We start from the raw sequence: 19,173 nt of genomic DNA on the forward strand, positions 1-19,173 counted from the left end.
GGATGTTCTCGGCCCTCATAAGCGTAACTTTACTCTCAGACGGAAGACAAGGAATTTGATGACTTAGAAGAGAGGTTCCATTGGGTGTCGCTGTGTGTGACCGAGCTGAAGAGCAATGTGGCTGCTTACCTGGATAATTTGGAGGTGAGGGCCCTGTGGTAAATAATGGTGTGTTTGCGGGGGGGGGGGGGGTGAGGGGGACAGGCTGGGGTACCTGGACAGGTACATAGGGCCCATTGAACAAGCCCCTGACAAAGGCACCAGCTTCAAGAACCAATTGGAAGAGATCATAACAGTTCCTGGTTGGAGGCCAGAGAAGGGCCATGGGGAAGCACTCTTTAATCTAGAGGTTATCTGGCTGGGGCAACTTCTGAGTTCATTGAGTGTTCAGGGACTGGGGTTCCCATTGGACAGAGTCAAATTCACTGGAAGCAGAGTCCTCTGGAAGAACCCTGCCAGACCGGTGCTAGAGCAGGAGTGACAAACAGGTGCTCAAAGGGACCAGGCAGGGAATATTATTGACTGAAGTGTATAGGTGTATAGGCCTATTGTCTATTTATGAGACTGTTAGGTAGAGTTTGGTATGTAGTAATATTTGGAGTTTGAATGACTGAATAAATGCATAAATAAATAAAATTAAATTAAATGCCCTGTCTCATGGGAGTTGTTGCTGCATGGGAGTGTGGACCCAATGCTGCCAGTTCTTCTGATTTTAAGGAAGAAGAAAACTGAAAATTGAGACCTTTAGGTGAAATCTCATGATGTGTCCATGTGAGCAACTAATTAAATAAGAATCTAAATGTTATATGGGCCCAACAAAATACATTTTTGCAAGCCAGATTAAGCCCACAGGGACACCAGTTTGCATTCCCAACCAGCACATTACTTTCCTTGCGCCCAAATTCCCATTTCGTTCTTGTCATCGCTGCTGACTCATTCCATCCACTCTGTCCCTTTTGCGTGGTTTTGTTCTCAGTCACATCCATTTGCACAGACCAGCTCAGTCAGATGAGAACAGGCTCTTTGGATAATGGGATTTGGGGTGACATTATTGGAAGTGTGTAGAAGGAGAGAGGTTGTAGCTCTATGCTTTTCTGTGTGGGGCACACCCCCTGCTTATTCTGCTCCATCTTGCCCCAGCCCCCACAGAAAGATAACAGCACAGTCAGTGAGAAGCGGAAGGCCCTCAGAGAAAGAATGGAGGGGCCTTGAGAGAGAGAAACCAGAAGCCCCCAAGAGACATGTCTGGCTTTGCAGAGAAGAACAGATACTTAGAAACATTAAGGCTGTGTTGCCCTGAATGCAGGATTTACATGACAGATACAGGGTTGACATGAAATCCCATAGCAAGAAATTGACTCTCTCTCTTAATCCTCAGAGTCCAGGAAAAGCCTCTTTTGCTGGCATGTAAATAAACCAGCAGAACCAGTCTCAGGCTGGAAGCCTTCAGCTGGCCATGACGCCCAGACAGAATTTAATAGCATTGTTTTTATAGCAGTTATTTTTAACATGCTTATTTATGGCAATTATTACTGACTTTTCCTTTATGGAAGGATCATAAGGTGTGTTTTTTTTGGCCATGCCATGCAGCTTGTGGGATCTTAGTTTCCTGACCAAGGATTGAACCCGGGCCCTTGGCAGTGAAAGCACAGACTCCTAACCACTAGACTGCCAGGGAATTCCCCATAAGGTGTTTTTTTGTTGTTGTTTGTTTTAATGCACTGATTTAAATAGGGATGCTAGGTTGATTTAAGGAAAAGTATTATTAGAACATGAGGAGCAGACATGGCAGAAAAAAAAATTCAGAAGTGTGATAATGAGAAGTGTGTGAATTGGAGGCAACACTGGAATAGGGAGAAAGATGTGGGCTTAGAGAAAGAAGATTCTAATCACCCGAGTTGTGCAAGGATAGATTAGCTGTGTGCAGACACTTGGAGGGTGTGCAGACAGCCTGGGCAACCTTTTCCGGGATGTCGTGGAGGGGCTTTCAGGTGTGAGATGGTCTCAGTGGGCTGTGATTGGCTCTCCTTTGACCCCCATCTAGGCTTTCCTTCGCTTCCGGCCCCAGGACTACAATCTGGAAATCCCCGAGGGGCCTGTTGTACAGTACTGTTACCTGGCAAGAGACCTGCAGCTCCAGGCCTTCCCAGAGTTTGTGAGTGGAACTTCTCCTTTCTTTTTTTCAGGCAGGTGGCAGAGTCTATAAGAATCATATTTAGAAGTGAGGCCCTTTCCTCTATGGTTACATCCATAACTGTCCTGGGTAGTCAGCAGGGTGGAGATTATTATTAGTGCATTTTCCTGATAAAAATAGGGCCAGCTAATGTTTATTGAGCCATGTTATCTGCCAGGCACTGTGCTAAAGTCTTTACATTCTTTACTCATTTAATCCTCACAACATAGCTTACAGGGTAAATACTGTTAATAACTCCATTCTGCAGATGAGGCTCAGAGAGGGTGACCTCCCAGGTTATTCAGATGATCAATGGCAAGCTAGGATCTCAGCCCCAAGGACTATGGTTTTGATCACATCCTATACCAAATTTTTTCAACATCTCTGCACAGTAACCATATTAAGAAATGACATATATTAAATACTTGTTCTGTGCACTCTGCTAAGCTTGTTACATGCATTGTCCCCATTTCTCAGATGGGCATCTTGAGGCCCAGAAAGGTTAGATATCGTGCTAGAGGTCATAGCTGTTTGGTGAGAGTGGCACTGGAGCCTCTCTCCAAAGCTGCTTCTTCCTGTGGCCACCCTCTGCCACTTCTTTCTTCAACTCCCAAGCTCACCTCTCCCCACAGAAGCAGCAACTGGAAGCCCAGGTGTGGCAGCCATTGTGCAGCCTGGCCAAAGCCTTGGCAGGCCCTCAGAACCTGATCAAGAAGCGTCTGGACAAACTACTGGACTTTGAGAGGGTGGAAGAGAAGCTGCTGGAGGTGGGCAGTGTGACCTACGAGGAGGAGGCAGCCCGGCACACGTACCAGGCACTCAACTCCCTGCTAGTGGCTGAACTCCCACAGTTTAACCAGCTGGCCATGCGGTGGCTCGGCCAGATCCTGTGCACATTTGTGACTCTCCAGAGGGACCTTGCAAAGCAAGTGCTGCAGAGGGCAGAGGACAGCTTGGCCGAGGTAAGGCCTCTGGGACTGGGAAATGGCTTGGACGGGCCTCCTCAGCCCTTCAGCGGGTTGTTTGGAAGGGGCTGGAGTGGAGTGAAGTTGGGCCTCCCAAACAGGCTACCAGGTGCTTGGGAGGAGGCCATGGGGACCTTCTGGATCTCCCTTATGCCTATTCTCCCTCCTTTAATAGAGTCAGACCATGGAAGCAAGGGTAGTATAGAACTGGGACTCTAGGCCACTTGCAGGCTCTGGGACTCAGAAACACAGGAGGCTCGCCTGGGAAAATAACAGGCCTTGGGGCCATTCCCTGGAGTGTATTAGAAGCAGGTGACAAGAGACAGGGCCCCTTCTACATTAGTCAGGAGTAAATGCTTCAAGCTGGTGTTCCTGCCCCTGCTACTACTTCTAGCAGCTGCCTCCCTGTGAGCCTTTACTGCACACTGGGTTTGGAACACTTTCCATATATTGTCTCACTTAATCCTCACTATAACCCCACAGAGTAGGTATTGTTATTATTCTCATTTCAAAAGGAAGCCGGGACCACAGATGTTAAGCAGCTTGCCCAAGCCGTATAGCTCATGGCTAAATTTAAATCCTGGCAGGTGAACTCTAGAGCCTGAACCACAATGCCCGACAGCCTGTTAAAAACAACCATCTGCTGAATGCATAAATAGGGCACAGAGAAGCTTAAACAAATTTCCAAGTGTAAACTTTGATTTTATAATTTTGAACACTGGGGTTAGTATAGGAAAGAACACTCAACTGTTCTTCAGTCTCTCTCTGATATCAGCATCAGAGCTCAGTGGCTTGTGGGTCTAAGCTCTGCAGAAATGTCAGTGTTGCTCGTTCCACATGGTGCTTCCTGTGCCTCATGTGCCCCAGCTCAGCTTTCTCCATCCAGTTTATTGCATAAAAATCCTGATGAAATTTTCCACCCCCCACCCTTACCACTGTGTGATACCACTTTGGCTGTGTGGATCACAACAAACTGTGGAAAATTCTTAAAGAGATGGGAATACCAGACCACCTTACCTGCCTCCTGAGAAATCTGTCAAGAAGCAACAACAGTTAAAGCCAAACATGGAACAATGGACTGGTTCCAAATTGGGAAAGGAGTATGTAAAGGCTGTATATTGTCACCCTGCGTATTTAACTTATATGCAGAATACATCATGTGAAATGCCGGACTGGATGAAGTACAAGCTGGAATCAAGATTGCCAGGAGAAATATCAATAACCTCAGATATGCAGATGACACCACCCTTATGGAAGAAAGTGAAGAGGAACTCAGGAGCCTTTTGATGAAAGGGAAAGAGAAGAGTCAAAAAGCTGCCTTAAAACTCAACATTCAGAAAACTAAGATCATATCATCTGGTTCCATCACTTCATGGCAAATAGATGGGGAAACAATGGAAACAGTGACAGACTATTTTCTTGAGCTCCAAAATCAGTGCAGATGGTGACTGCAGCCATTACTTAAAAGATGAAATTAAAAGATGCTTGCTCCTTGGAAGAAAAGCTATGACCAAGCTAGACAGCATATTAAAAAGCAGAGACATTACTTTGCTGACAAAGGTCTGTCTAGTCAAAGCTATGGTGTTTCCAGTAGTCATGTATGGATGTGAGAGTTGGTCTATAAAGAAAGCTGAGTGCCCAATAATTGATGCTTTTGAACTATGGTGTTGGAGAAGACTCTTGAGAGTCCTTGGACTGCAAAGAGATCGAACCAGTCCATCCTAAAGGAAATCAACCCTGAATATTTGTTGGAAGGACTGATGCTGAAGCTGAAACTCCAATGCTTTGGCTACCTGATGCAAAGAACTGACTCACTGGAAAAGACCCCGATGCTGGGAAAGATTGCAGGTAGCAGGAGAAGGGGATGACAGAGGATGAGATGGTTGGATGGCATCACCAACTCGATGGACAAGTTTGAGCAAGCTCCGTGAGTTGGTGATGGACAGGGAATCTTGGCGTGCTGCAGTCCATGGGGTCACAAAGAGTTGGACATGACTGAGCAACTGAGCTGAACTGAACTGAACTCTTACCACTACCTTCCCAGCCCATAGTCTCACTCTGCAGCTGCAGCCTCCCACCACTTCTGAGTACGATCACAGCCACTTTGCATAGACTCCTTCTTCAGCCTAGAATGTCCCTCCCTGTCTCCCCCATACCTTTCACAGTGCCTGACATGTGGTAGGACCTCCACAAATAAGGGGTGAATGAATCTCTCCATGAAGCTCTCAGAATCCCCTTTCTCCAGGGGGGAGAACCCATCTCCCCATCCTCTGTACTCCAGCGGCCCTCAGGATGTGCTTCTCCTAAGCTCTTATCAGAGCCTGCATCCTGCTGAGGTGACGGATGAAGCTGTTTCCCCTCATTAAGCTTCTCTTCTTTTTGGCCCTCACAGTGTTTAGTACAGAGTACTATCCTCAGACACTGTTTTTGAATTAAGCCCAAACCATCTGCAAAAAGAAGCCGTTCTCTTTCTTGAAGGCAGAGGGTAAATCTGATCAGATAATCTTCTCATTCTCTTCTCACCCTCTAGTTTTCTCTCTAGGGCAGCCAGACCCTCTTGTGTTTACACTGGGCTATGCAGGGCTGGGGAGTATTCTAGGATACTGTAGTGGGGAGGTCAACTTCATAAGAGCAGAAAGAAGGCATTCCTTTTTTTCTTTTTTTGACTGTGCTATGTGGCATTGGGTTCCCCAACCAGAGATTGAACTTGTGCCCCCTGCATTGGGAGCACTGAGTCTTAACCACTGGACCACAACCATGGAAGTCCCAGAAAGTCTCGATTGATCTTGTAATGTAGAATCTTAGGGCCTGTGTCCCATGTCCCATTCTCCTGGACAGTCTCCTGGAACCTGGGAAAGGCCCACATGGTAGAACCTCAATCTCTCTGCATCCTGGGGGCAGAGGAAAGGCCCTGGTGGTTTTGGTGACCAGCAGAGAGGACATGTTTCTGTTAGCTGTGGGGCCTTGGTCACTTCTAGACTGTCTGATGAATATGCAAGAGTTGCCCAGCAGGGCCAAGTTCCCAGGATGGAGCATCATTCAGAACTCCCTGGGCTCGAAACCAGCTTAGGCATAAAGAACCTATTATACAATTGTGTAACCTGGAGACCCAACAAACAATGTTGTTGAGGCTCTGGCTTGCACTGCATCTCCTGGCTGTTTCCCTCTCTGGGTTGGCTTTATTGTCAAGCAGGTGTTCTCTGCAAGGTGGGAGAGAGTGGCTCTCAACAGCTCCAGGTGTTTACCTTAACATCTCAGGATCTAAAAGAAGAATCACCCTGTCACTCTTAGCCTTCATGTACTAAATCTGATGGGAAGATTCCGAATGGCCTTGCTCTAGTCCATTGTCCACTCCTTGACCAATCACGGTAGATAAGAAAAGGGATGCTGTGACTGCCAGTCCTGTGGCCAGGCACCAGGAGGGACAATACCCTTGGACCCCCGTCGAGGGATGCTTTCTTAAAGGAAGGTGGGACAGTACCCAGGCCAAACCAAGACAAAGACATAAAGGCCCATCCTAACACAGCTGGGGCTGGAGTGTGGCTGTCAGGGTCTCCTCTCTGCCAAGGAGGGCTCTGATGACAATGTCTATGCCCCCCAGCTCCCCCACCACCACCTGTCTGAGCCGGCCTTCAGGAAGCTGGTGGAGGATGCACTAGGCCAGACCAGTCACCAGCTTCACTCCTTTCAAGAGAACTTTGAGAAAGTGCTGCCACCTCCCACCACACAAGTAAGTGTCCCTCCTTCCCCTACAAAGACTATCCAGTCCTTCACCTGCCAGTGGGGTGAGGTCAGCCCCCGGTTTCCTTCCCCCTTTTTTTCCCAGTTGTTCCCTGTTACCCAAGAAACACATTGCCTTTCCCTCTCTCTCTTTTGTGACCTGGGGGTGGGGGTGGGGTGGAAATCTCTCTCTCTCTCTCTCTTTCTTTCTCTCTATCTCTCTCACACACACATTCTCTTCATGGTTGATAAGTATAAAAGCAGGTTAAGAAGATAACCTAAACATTTTGCTCTTAATGACATCGCAACAGACAAGTGGCATGAACACCCTGAAGCCTGCAACGTCTTCAGATTTTTCAGCAAAATTAACTTTGTTTCCTCATCGCTTTCCCATAGAACTTGCTTCAAATATGAGCATTCAGGACAAATAAAATGTTTGCACTAGAAGTAATTTAGATTTTCTTTTTGCTATGAAATTTTTAATTGCAAAAGACAGTGTTTCAGCTGCATTGTGGTTGACAGAACTTTGGCTGGCCAAAGGCTTTTTTGGGGGGTAAAATGGTTTTCCTCTAAAATATAATGAAAGGGTATCTTGCAGTCTGCTTGAAGAATTCTTAAAGAATATATAAAATAATGGAGTAGGATGAGCAGGGTGGGAGGGAGACTCAAGAGGGAGGGCATATATGTACACTTAGAGCTGATACACATTGTTGTATGGCAAAAATCAACACAATATTATCAAGCAATTATCTTCCAATTAAACAAAAAGACAAAACCATAAGAAAGAATAAAATCATCCTAATAATTTTAAAAAGATATATAAACTTAAAAAAATTTTAAAAGAATATATAAAATATTATGTATGTTTTAGTAATTGATGTAGCTGAAGGGCAAAGGGGCTCTCAGAGTGGGATGAAACCTGGGTTTGAGAAAACTGAAACTATATTCAGTCACATGTGAGATGTGAAGTGAGGGTCAGGAGACAGGTCCAAGATTCCCCCAAAGGGAGGAGGGAGCCCAAGAGACATGGGGGAACATTAAAGGAGCCCAGGACTGGGCGGAAACAGGTGGCCTTCGCACCAAGAGCCTCAGAGGGGTGTGTGCACTTCAACTGTGGTGGCCTCCTCCTGGGAGTGAGCTGTCCCCACTTCGTTGCCCACCCTGAGACACCCAGCAGAGGACTCATTCGGGCTGTTACATGGGCTCTGCGACCCGAGGGGAAGAAGGGTGGAGGAAATCAAGAACGGAGCGGCCACTCAGATGAGCCATGGAAACTTCTATATTTTTCTACTTAAGACAAAATAACATTTTTTCTTATTGGAAAAGCAAGCCATGGTGATTGCAGGAAAAAGAAGAGAAGATACATAAAAATAGAAAGAAATGGGAACATCATAGTCCTGATGTGTTGCAAATTGGTAGGAAGAGAAGGGACTCCCATGACCCCAGCCCCACCCCCAGCTTCCGCATCTCTCCTCTCATGTACCCCTGCAAGACTCACACAGATACACAGACACACACCTTCTTATAAATTTCTATGACTTATTTGGCTATGAGTACAGATCCCAGAGGAGTGGCGTCACCCCCCAGGACATGAGAGTACCAGTGCGATCTTTGCAGGCCTCCCCAGTGCCTCCAGGGAGTGCTGCTGTTCTTCACACATGGAGGGGCAGAGGCTTGAGAAAGAAGACAAACGTTTGCTACCCCATACTTGCATTAACACCACCATTCTGAAAAAGAGCTACTGTGCCTCTACACTTTTGTTTGAGGGCCTGTTTAGAAACCTGGGATTCTCCTGGTTCTTGATCCTGATTCAGGAACCTGTTGGAAGTAAGGGAGATGGCAGAGTCTGTGCCCAAGTGTCCCTGAAGGGCATCTCTGCTTACCTCCCTACACCTAGCACCTCTCCACCTGGAAATAGCCATATAGAATATAGTGAATATATGTCCATCCATATATATCTAGTGAGAGAGGATATAAAATAAATCTATATTCAATATTTTTAGCTTCTTTGTTTTACAAAAGGGGACAATCTCCTGAGTCCCTTCTTGTTAATACTTTAGTTGGAAGCAGTGAATGAAAAAACAAAGACAGGGCCAAATTTCTAGATGCTCTGAAAGTGCACTGAATCATTCTCCTTAGCTACATGGCAATTTCCATTAAGGAAAAACTCTGTTGTCACTCACAAGGCTTACCATGCCTTGTAAATGGTAGGGGACTCAATAAAGACTTGTGGACTCAAAACCCATGGAACAAAACACTGAATTTCCTTTGTTCACCCGTGTGTGAGGGGTCTACATGTGTCAGCCCTGTGCTGGCTATTTAAGATCCCAGGTGAGTAAGGGCTGGTGCAGACATGACACTCATAGTCTTGCTCATTGGTGTTGAAAGATGTGTGTAAGGCATTTTCCTGTGGGACAGCTTAGCTTAATGCTATGGGCAGAATTTAGGGCCCAGTCCTGGAGTTCTGTAACTGGGAGATTCAGAAACTGACTTAGGATTTTAGAAATCCCAAGAAATTTAAACCAGAGAAGGATTTTATTTTATTTTATTTTTTTTTTTTTTTCAGAGAAGGATTTTAGAAGCTTCTTCTAAAATGCCTTTCTTCTGAATGCATTTCTTCTGAAATGCCTTTGGATACTAAGAGCGTGTGTTTCTCATCTGATCCATCCACTTGTTGTTGTTGAGGCTGTTGCCCTGACTGGGATGGGTCTGTGGGGAGCAGAGGTGGACTTGGCCCAGGACTCCTGGCTGTCAGCATGTCGGCCAGTACTGGTGTTAGCTTTAACCCTCCAGCTCCAGCACTGGTGTCTGTCTCTCTCCCTCTCCCAGCCACTCCTTCCAGGGGCTGAACGCCAGGTGCAGGCGCTCCTGAGCAGGTATGGCCCGGGAAAGCTGTACCAGGTGACAAGCAACATCAGCGGGGCTGGGACTCTGGACCTGACCCTGCCGCGGGGCCACATCGTAGCCCTCCTTCAAAACAAGGACACCAAAGGCAACAGCAGCCGATGGCTGGTGGACACTGGAGGTATGTGGGACTTCAGGGAGCACTTCCCCGCCCTTTGGGAAAGCCACCCAACGAGAGCCAGTGGGGAGACACGGGTGCTCTTGTGGGTGGGGTCTGGCTATGCAGATCCAGGATGGGAATGAACGCAGGTGAACATGGAGGGCCTGGGGACATAGCCAGCTTAGTGTGGTGTATGAGATGCCAAAAAGAGAAGTTGTCTTATGTTGCAACATCCATATCAAGCACCTACTATGTGCTGGGTGCTGTGTAAGGAAGGCAAGGACTCGCGAGGACTCTGCCTTGGGGACCTCACAAGTCACTGGTGTAGACGCAGTTCTGTGGATCACCTTGAAGAATGGCGATATGTGGAGAAGGAACACTTGGATCCAACTGTGGGGACAGAAGTCTGACATCGAGAATGAAGTTGATGTTGTCCTGCTCCCTCTGCTGTGGTCAGGTCCCTTGGTGTGCTGCTCAGATGTGGGGGCCCCAGGAGACAGCAGGGCAGGAAGCAAGGGGCACCATGAACCCAGGACGAGATGCCCCAGTATCTCCAGTGTCTTCCACAGAGGGGCATGCGATCCACAGATGACAGTTACACGGACTATTGGGAGGGGATCTGCAGACAGTTTTTCCCCACTTCAGATACTTTATTTTAATTCAGCATTTTAATGTATATTAGAAAAAATATAACTAGTACAGAAACCCATGATTTTATTCATTGTTATCAATGTATAGTACAACACTAAGTTTTAAAAAGTGAGTTTATTAAAAAGATGGTACAGATCTGGGAAAAGTCATAAAAGGGGAAACTCTGGACTCAAGTTGAAAAACTTGAGCTGAATGAAGATTAAAACAAGGCCCCTGGAGTCAAGAAGACCAGGTTTGGATCCCAACTCAGCACTTTATTAACTGCATGATCCCAGAAGAGTTATGGAGCCTCTCTGAGCCCCGTTGTTCAGCAATAAAATGGAAATAACAATACTGACCTTGAGAGCTGATGTAAAAACTAGGTGGTCCAGTGCAGTTCAGCACCAGGCAAGCTCTCAGAAGGTGACGGCCATTCACAGTAACTGCAGCCAGAACACCCCTGGGGTAGCTATTACAAGAAGGGACTGGGGACAGATGGAGAAGGGAAAGGCAATTTCTGCCTCCTGGGAAGACAGTCCTGCAGTGAGGAGTAGCCTTGCTTGGACAGGGGACCAGAGGTGCCAGCACCAGGAAAACAGTTTTCATTCCAGTCCAAGGAAGAACTTTTTGTCTCTGCCAGAGCTGTTCCAAATGAACTGGGTTGCCTCTGTGGGGAATGAGCTCCCTGTTACTGGGGTAAACAAGCAGAAGCTAGAAAGAGTGAGCGCAGGGTGGGGTGAGTGGTTTTGTGATGTTCTGAGATGACTTTTCAAGGTCCACTGTAGTGCTGAGAAGCTGTATTGGACGCAGTCACATCCATGAATGGTGGTGACTTCCTCTACCACTGAAAGGGGTGATCCACAGCCAGATAACATTCTGTATGTCCTGCAGGACATCGAGGGTACGTGCCAGCTGGAAAACTGGAGGTGTACCATGTGGTCCCCAGTGAGGAGGAGCTCAGAGGGCAGGCGAGGCCTCACAGAGACTCCCAACATCAGACACCAGAGCCCACCTCAGCCCCAGTCCCCTCTGTCCCAGCTGTGACCCAGGTGAGCCTAGAAGAGGGGTGGGGGCCATCTGGAGTGGGGCTTTGATTTTCATCCTGTCAGGAGGAGTTACTACCCTGTGGAGGGGCCAGGGCCAGGGGTCAGTGGCCATACCAGTTTCCTGGCCAGGCGTGTACCTGGAAAAAGGAGACTCTCGTCCCTGCCTTGTCAAGAGCAGAGAGCTAATCCTTTACTCTCCATTAAGCACAGCAAGTGGGATTATTTCATTCATTCATTTAATCATGGATTAATTATTCAGTATATGCCAGGCACTGTGTTAGATGAGAGATACAATGATGAGCAGAGGTCAACCTTGGCCTTTGCCTTCCTCAAATTTACAATCTAGGAGGTGGGGGAAACAGTGATTAATAAAATAATCATATAAATGATCTTAAAGTTCTATTAGTGATAGGTGCCAGAGCCTTAAGTGAGAGAGAGGATTAGGGAAGGATTTTCTGAAAAGAATCATGCTTTTGCTCAGATTTGAAGGATGAATAGGAAGTAATTGGATAAAGGGGTGTGAATGGGAAGAGCTTCTCTGAAAACATGCCCAGCAAACACAAAGGCCCAGGGCTGGGGAAGACACGGTTAGTAAGGAACTGAGGGGAGCCAGCAAGGTAGGGGCAGCGAGGCGCTGTTGAAGAGGTGAGGTGGGGCCAGCCATTGGGGCCTGTGGCCTTGGCAAGGGTGTCGGTCTTTCTCATAAAAAGCCATGGGAAACTTGTACATGCATGTTCACCGCAGCATTATTCATAACAGCCCTAAGTGGAAACAACCTGTCTGTCAACTGATGAAAGAATAAACAAAATCTGACATATCCATGCAATTTCAATTATTCATCCAAGAGAAGAAATGACGTTCTGACACATGCTACCACAGGTAGCTCGATACAGAAGACCATGTAATGTGTGATTCTCTATTCAAACTGTGTAGGATAGACAGTTACATTTGGGCAGAAAGTAGACCAGTGGTTGTCAGGGGCTTGGGGCAAGGGGAGTGGAAAGTGACTGTTAAGCGGTCTAGGGTCTCTTTTTGGGATGATGAAGATGCTCTGGAATTAGATAGTGATGGTGGTGGCACAACCTTGAGAACATACTAAAAACTACTGAAGTGTACACTTTGAAAGGGTGGAGTGTATGTATGTGAATTATATCTCAAAGCAAAAAGTGATGGGAAGGCTTTGCAGAGCCAGATCCTAGGGGGAAGAAGGTCAGTGGGGTCGTTGTGAGGGTTGATTGAGGTAGTTAGCGGCTGGCACATGGGAGCATCAATAAATGGAGGCAGCACGCACATTTATGGAGGAGGGGCTTCACAGGTGATGAATGAGCAGCAGAAAGGACCCAGGCCCAGGGGCATGGGCCCAGAGGCTTGCAGTGAATAGCCAGGGAGCCTGGAGTGGGCTGAGGGAGGGCTGCATAAAAGTCAGTGGAAGCTGTGATGTACAGCTCTGGCACGTTCTGAGAAGGTTCTCAGGCCAGTGCCGGGAGAATTAGCTAGAAGTGCTACACCAGGGCTGCCTCCAGCTGGACACACCCACCCATCAGCAAAGGACCCATAAGGGTCCCACAAGGGAGGCTGGCCACCCAACTCACCCCCATCACCAGCCAGTGTGGATGGTGTCCCCAGAGCCCCCACCTAGGGGCCCGTGTGGAGAGCTCAGCTATCCATCAGCCCAGGGACATCAGCTGCTTCCTCTTTGCTTGTGGGTCTGCTCAGTGGGACTCACATGGGGTCATTCCAGTCCCCTGTTGCCTCTGACTATTCCTGGCCCATAGTAATAAAAGTCATGGTAGGGGCTTCCCTAGTGGCTCGGTGGTAAACAATCTGCCTGCCAATGCAGGAGACACGGGTTTGACCCCTGATCTGGGAAGATCCCACATGCCATGAGGTAACTGAGCCCATGCACCACAACCGTTGAGCCTGTGCTCTGGAGCTTGGGAGCCACAACCGCTGAAGCCTGCACATCCTAGAGCCTGTGCCCTGCAACAAGAGAAGCCTCCATGAGAAGTCCACTCACCACAACTAGAGAGACAGAGCAACTAGAGAAAACCACAGCAACAAAGACCCAGCGCAGCCAAACAATAAAAGTCATGGTAGAAATAACCTAAGCAGGGAATTCCCTGGTCATCCAGTAGTTAGAACTCAGCACTTTGACTCATGAGGCCTGGGTTCCATCTCTTATCAGGGAACTGAGATCCCTCAAGCTGCATGGCATGGCCAAAATAATATAATACTTCTTGTGAAGTTGCTCAGTCATGTCTGACTCTTTGCAACCCCACGGACTGTAGCCTGCCAGGCTCCTCCGTCCATGGGATTTTCCAGACAAGAATACTGGAGTGGGTTGCCATTTCCTTCTCCAGAGGATCTTCCTGATCCAGGGATCAAACCTGGGTCTTCCGCTTTGTAGGCAGACGCTTTTACTGTCTGAGCCACCAGGGAAGTCAAAGCAGCCTGCATTTGTTGAGCCCTTACTCTGTACCAGGCACAGGCATTCATTCATTAAGTTCCCACAATTACCTGGAGGGAAGGATATCATACTTCCATGTTACAGATGATGAAACTGAGGCCCAGGGAGGTAAAATATTATCCTAAGTGCCCTCCCCTCCATTATTGTCTTTTTTGGGGGACCCTTTACCTAAAAAGTAATAAAGTTGCCCAACCATCCCTCCTGTCTCTACACCAAGCTGAGAAATTGGTCTGGACAGATGACACCCTTGGATCTGAGGAGGGTAGTGAGGAAGGGACTCGGAGTCTTCTGCTTGGTAGGATGGCAGCAGTGGACTGAGAACACCCCTTCTGAGGTCAGACAGGTCAGCTTCACTGCTCTGTGATTTTGAATTAGTTCCTTGACGTCTCTGAGTCTCGATTTCCTTATCTGAAAAAAGGAGGAAATAGAATTATAGAACTGTGAAAATCAAAACCAAGCAAAGAGCCTGCCATCCAGTAGGTATTAGAATGGAAGTAGCTGACATCTTTGGACAAAGGACGCATTTGGGAGGTGGTGACTGCCCAGCCACTGAGTCAGGTGTCAGGGAAGAGGGTAAACAGCTTCTCTGGGTTGGGCTTGTCCGTGCTCTCGCCCTGACCACTTCTGTGTCATTCCCCATGTGTTTCAGGTGGTGGCCATGTACCCCTTCATGGCCAGAAGCAGCCATGAAGTGAGCCTGCAGGCAGGCCAGCGGGTGACTGTGCTGGAGGCCCAGGACAAGAAGGGGAACCCAGAATGGAGCCTCGTGGAAGTAAACGGACAAAGGGGCTACGTGCCTTCCAGCTTCCTGGCCAGGGCCCCAAGTCCAGCTCCGTGGGGCTGGAGTTTGCCTTCTTAGGGTGCCCTCCTTGAAGTCCATGTTCCAGGAGGGTTAGAGGCTGTGACCCTGGGAAGGAAAAGAAGCAAAGAGAAGGTGGGAGTGAATGGGGAGATCAGGTCAGGGTGGGGTGAAGGGCACGGAGAAGGTAGCCAAAAGAGGGAGATGAGCCTTGCAGAACGCCTGGTGTGGGTGGGCACGAAAGGCCCCAACCAGGGCAGCTCATTATGTTTGCCTGGAGAGGGCGTTCCAACCTGAGTCACAGCACCCTGGATGGCAGGTCCCAGCTGATGAGCCAGAACTTGCTTGTGGCCAGTCTTACCTGTGCTCCTGCCCCAGCCTGTCCACGGGAGTGGGTCACCTAGATGAGCATTACCTGTGTGCTATGTGGTTGCATGGAGGGCCCCTGGAAAGTCTAGAACTGCCTGGTCTGACAGCTCACTTCCTTCCTGTGATATAGAGACACCATAGCTGACCAGTCGGCTTTTATTTCTCTACAGTGGGAGATGAATTACCCTGGGCAGTGAACACACAGGAGCCCTCTCTAGCAGGGACCGAGGGCTTGTCAGGGCAGTAGAAAGGTTCCCAGGAGTCTTTTGGCTGGGCCTGGAGTGGGTGTGAGCAAGTCACGATTCTGGAATGTGTGTAGGCAAATGCAGAGGCTGCCCCAGGGGAGAGGGGTTTTTGAGGGTGTGTTAGGTGGAGTGTGTGAAGTTGTACAGTTGAGGTGTGTGTTAGGTTGGCAGCAGTTGTACACTGCTGCTGTGTTCTCTGAACTAGGGGACAAAGGGCCATGCAAATCACAGAGGAAACTGTGAAGGAGGTAACTAAAGACCTGGTGGGTGGGTAATGACTTGGTTTCCTATTTCTGGAAGAAGGAGCCAGGGGAACCCCTGGTGGTTTCAGGAGGGTGGTGAGGGCCTGGAGGCCACAGTGGAGGTGATGTCAGTTGGCTGTGGAACCTCAGACATAGGACACAACCTCAGTTTTCACATCTATTAAGACCTAACTCAGGCTTGTGATGAGAATGAGGAGATGCCAAAGTTGTGGAAGCTCCTTGTGAATCGTGAAGTGTGACATAAAAGTAAAATTGCAGGATGTGCAGGAAGTGGTCTCAGGATGGCCCCAGGCATCAACTGGCCACTCTCCATGCCCATGGCCGTGACCAACATTAATAATCAGTGTGGCATCCTTTGCTTTAAACCCAGGATCCCTCCCAGTGCTGCATTCTAAGTAACCAAACTTTTGAACTTGGTGAGATCACATTAATTGTCATCCCTTTCTAGAACCTAGAAATTGAAGCCTCTCAAAAGAGTTCCTGTTCAAGGAAGACTGACTACCAGGGCAAATTTGGGTGCAGCAGCTGTTGGATCATCATTTCTAAGTTGTCGCTTTGGGCTCAGATAAGTTGCCAGATTCACAGGAGAGAGAAAAGGTGATTCAGTGTACCTTTTAAAACAAGTGACAAATTTCAGAACAAATCCACATTAGATTATGTGTAAAAACAGGTGACAGTTTAGACTTAAGTCCAAGAACACCTCTGTGTTATAACTGTAGTGCCTAAAATTGTTAGCTCTGGTTTTTGGAGAGCCTTTAATAAGTGTATACATGTCTGTGTCAGCCAGTCTGTAACTTACCTCCTCTGGGCTTGTGAAAGCATGAAGGCTGCATACATAATGCAAGAGAAACTCAGTCCCCACAACCTTTCACCCAGCACAAAATTGACTCTAAGATGCTTACGACTCATTTTCCTTTCTCTTCCCTGCTCAGATTTCTGATGCAAACAAGAAGCACAGGAGAACAGGTAATAAAATAGGAAATCAGCTGTGGTAGAACCAGTGTGGTTCTACAGTACTTTTGAGAGCCTACTGTTTGCACTGGGGCAGCTTTCAACTATGACTGAAGTGAGGTTCCCACTCAGAGATGCTGATGCAATTTGTCTGGAGTGTGGCCCAGCCTCAGGAAATCAGAGAGCGCCTCAAGTACTTCCAGTGTGTGGCCAGGGTTGGAGACCTCTTCCCTGGACACTCAGTGCTGGTTGAGATAGACCTGGGGTTAGAAATGGTCACAAGCTCTGACCTAGGATGTGCCCCATCCGAACTTTGTACTTGCTGAGATGCTTTAAACAGGCAGCTTGAGAGGAGGTTTGAAACAGGACAGCCTGTTCTTTCAGGTCCTAGAATGTATATTTATTAAGTGCCATTAAAAGGGACCTGAACAAAACTGGATGTTCTTGTAGGCATAAGGGAGAACACGGAAATATACTTGGAACCAAATCTGTCTCACGAAAGGAAAATAAAAATGTATTCAGTAGCACATGGGTTGTGGTTTTTCATACCAGGGAATGAGATTAAAAGTCACTGAAGGGTGAGGAAATGCACAACTGAGAATATGGAGAATGGCCTGAATTTTCTCCAGAGGACTCGGTGTAATGTGCCTTTCCCCTCCAGATGCCTAGAACCATTGCACTGTGTCTTATTTATTTCAGTGCTGGGCCATCACATGTTAGACTCGCAAAGGTATTTGCCTATGACTTGAACAACACTTCCAAGAATTGAAGACTGATTCACGAGGGTGCCTCTTGCTCCCTGCAATGGAGTTTAACCTTTTGGGCTCCAACCTAGTTTTAGACATGGGGACCAGATTACAGTATCTCAATGCTCAAAAAGATGAGCAAATTCTTGGTTAATGTGCTGAGTTCTAGCTTGGTGAATAACTGATGTCAACTGCTGGAAATAAAGGTCTTAAAGATGAAATGTCGCTGAAATTTGTGTGATTCTCACCATTGGAGGGCCAGTCAGTGTGACCTTTGTTCACTAGACACTTGCTGTATATAAAAATGGCACCTCATTTATTCATGTGTTCATTTAATGAGTGTCTACTGCATACCTTCAGTGCCTCCAGGAGTTGGCTGTTGGGGATGCAGTGAAGTCCAAGATCGGGGCCCTGCCCTCCCAAAGCCTACAGTCTGATGAAGGAGGCAGGCAAGGCAACAGTTACACACAGTGTTAGTTGTTATGGGTGATAACAGGTGCCGCCAGAGCCCAGGGGGAGGCCAGCTGCTGACCTAGACTTGGCTAAGGAGGGCTTCCTGAAAGAAGTGATATCCAAGCTGATGGGAAATGGAATAGATGAAGGTGGGAGGGAGGGCATGTGCAAAGGTCCAGAGATAAGAGCAAGCACGGCTCATCAGGGAACTGAAATGCTGTAAGGCTGAAACACATGCTGTGTGTAGGGGTGGTGGGTGCAGTGGGAGATGGCTTAGTGAGCTGTGCATGGTAAGGAGCTTTGGGGTTTATTGTGAAGGCAGTCAGGGGGCTCTAAAGGGTTTCAAGCAGAAGAGTGACACACCGGGATTGTGGTTTAGGATGCAAGTTCTAGTTCATCCCTGGATCTCCCTAAGCATCTGTCACATGCCTCAAGTTATAGATGTTCAATACACGTTGCTCAGATAACACCCAGATGGGATCGGAACACCAAAGCCTGCCTCCAAGTATCTCCCATCCAGCTATAAAAGACATATGAGCATCAAGCAATTACCTGGTACCACAGGGCAGAATACTGTCAGCCCCAGAAGTTGTTACAGCCCAGGCTTCTAGATGTTCAGACAAGGAGGAGCTTTGGGGATGCTGAGGGGGTCAGGGAGACTTTCTGGAGGAAGTGGGGCTGGTGCTGGGTTTGTAGATAAGTAGGATTGGGGAGCTGACTGAGCCACCAGGCTTCCCTGGTACCTCAGTGGTAAAGAATCTACCTGCAATGCGGGAGACCTGGGTTTGATTCCTGGGTTGGAAAATCCCCTGGAGAAGGGCATGGCTACCCATGCCAGTGTTATTGCCTGGAGAATTCCATGGACAAGAGGATCCTGGCAGGTTACAGTCCATAGAGTCTCAAAGAGTTGGACACAACTGAGTGACTAAGCACATAGGATTGGGGAAGGGGAAAGGGAAGACTTCTCAGGCCCAGGGAAGCAGCATCGTGGTGTAAAGTGTCCAGCACTTGGCCTTAAAACCCCTGAGTTCAGGGCCTACCTGGCCATAGGCAAGTAGCAAACTCGTTTACTACAAGTTTCTGTATGGGGAGAAGTTTGATGAGGGTCCCCAGCCTGCCTTGGTCTTCTGTTTTTCTTATCAGTAATTTTTGAACTTCCTTTTTCTGAGTCAGGGTGGGTACCTTTCCCATTGAGGGCAATCCAAGACATGGGCTGGAGTGTCCTAGATGTTTTTCTCATCTGTAAAGTGTGTGCAATTCCTCTTCTCGCAGGGCAAGTGAGAGGATTGAAGGAAAGGCTTGTGAACGGTGGTTGATCACAATGGGAGTGTCACTGCTGTGT

The 19,173-nt window shown here is 47.8% G+C and overlaps 1 protein-coding gene across 12 annotated transcripts in view; it reads left to right on the plus strand.

Moving 5' to 3' along the window:
- ARHGEF37 (Rho guanine nucleotide exchange factor 37) overlaps positions 1 to 17,599 on the plus strand; it is a 57,026-nt gene extending 39,427 nt beyond the window's left edge. For 2 of the 12 annotated variants that reach the window (XM_055558204.1, XM_055558213.1), the window contains exons 7-13: positions 40 to 144; positions 2,045 to 2,155; positions 2,806 to 3,135; positions 6,740 to 6,868; positions 9,688 to 9,883; positions 11,384 to 11,541; positions 14,655 to 17,599. In XM_055558204.1, the coding sequence (XP_055414179.1) occupies positions 40 to 144; positions 2,045 to 2,155; positions 2,806 to 3,135; positions 6,740 to 6,868; positions 9,688 to 9,883; positions 11,384 to 11,541; positions 14,655 to 14,864 (1,239 nt within the window). In that variant the 3' untranslated portion in view covers positions 14,865 to 17,599. Of the gene's footprint in view, positions 1 to 39; positions 145 to 2,044; positions 2,156 to 2,805; positions 3,136 to 6,739; positions 6,869 to 9,687; positions 9,884 to 10,190; positions 10,929 to 11,383; positions 11,542 to 14,654 lie in introns of those variants that run through there. The other 10 variants (XR_008706224.1, XR_008706225.1, XM_055558236.1 and 7 more) reach the window with 10 other exon arrangements.
- The last annotated feature ends 1,574 nt before the right edge of the window (positions 17,600 to 19,173 follow it).

The sequence above is a fragment of the Bubalus kerabau genome, chromosome 1 (assembly GCF_029407905.1).
Source record: "Bubalus kerabau isolate K-KA32 ecotype Philippines breed swamp buffalo chromosome 1, PCC_UOA_SB_1v2, whole genome shotgun sequence".
Classification (NCBI taxonomy): Eukaryota; Metazoa; Chordata; class Mammalia; order Artiodactyla; family Bovidae; genus Bubalus; species Bubalus kerabau.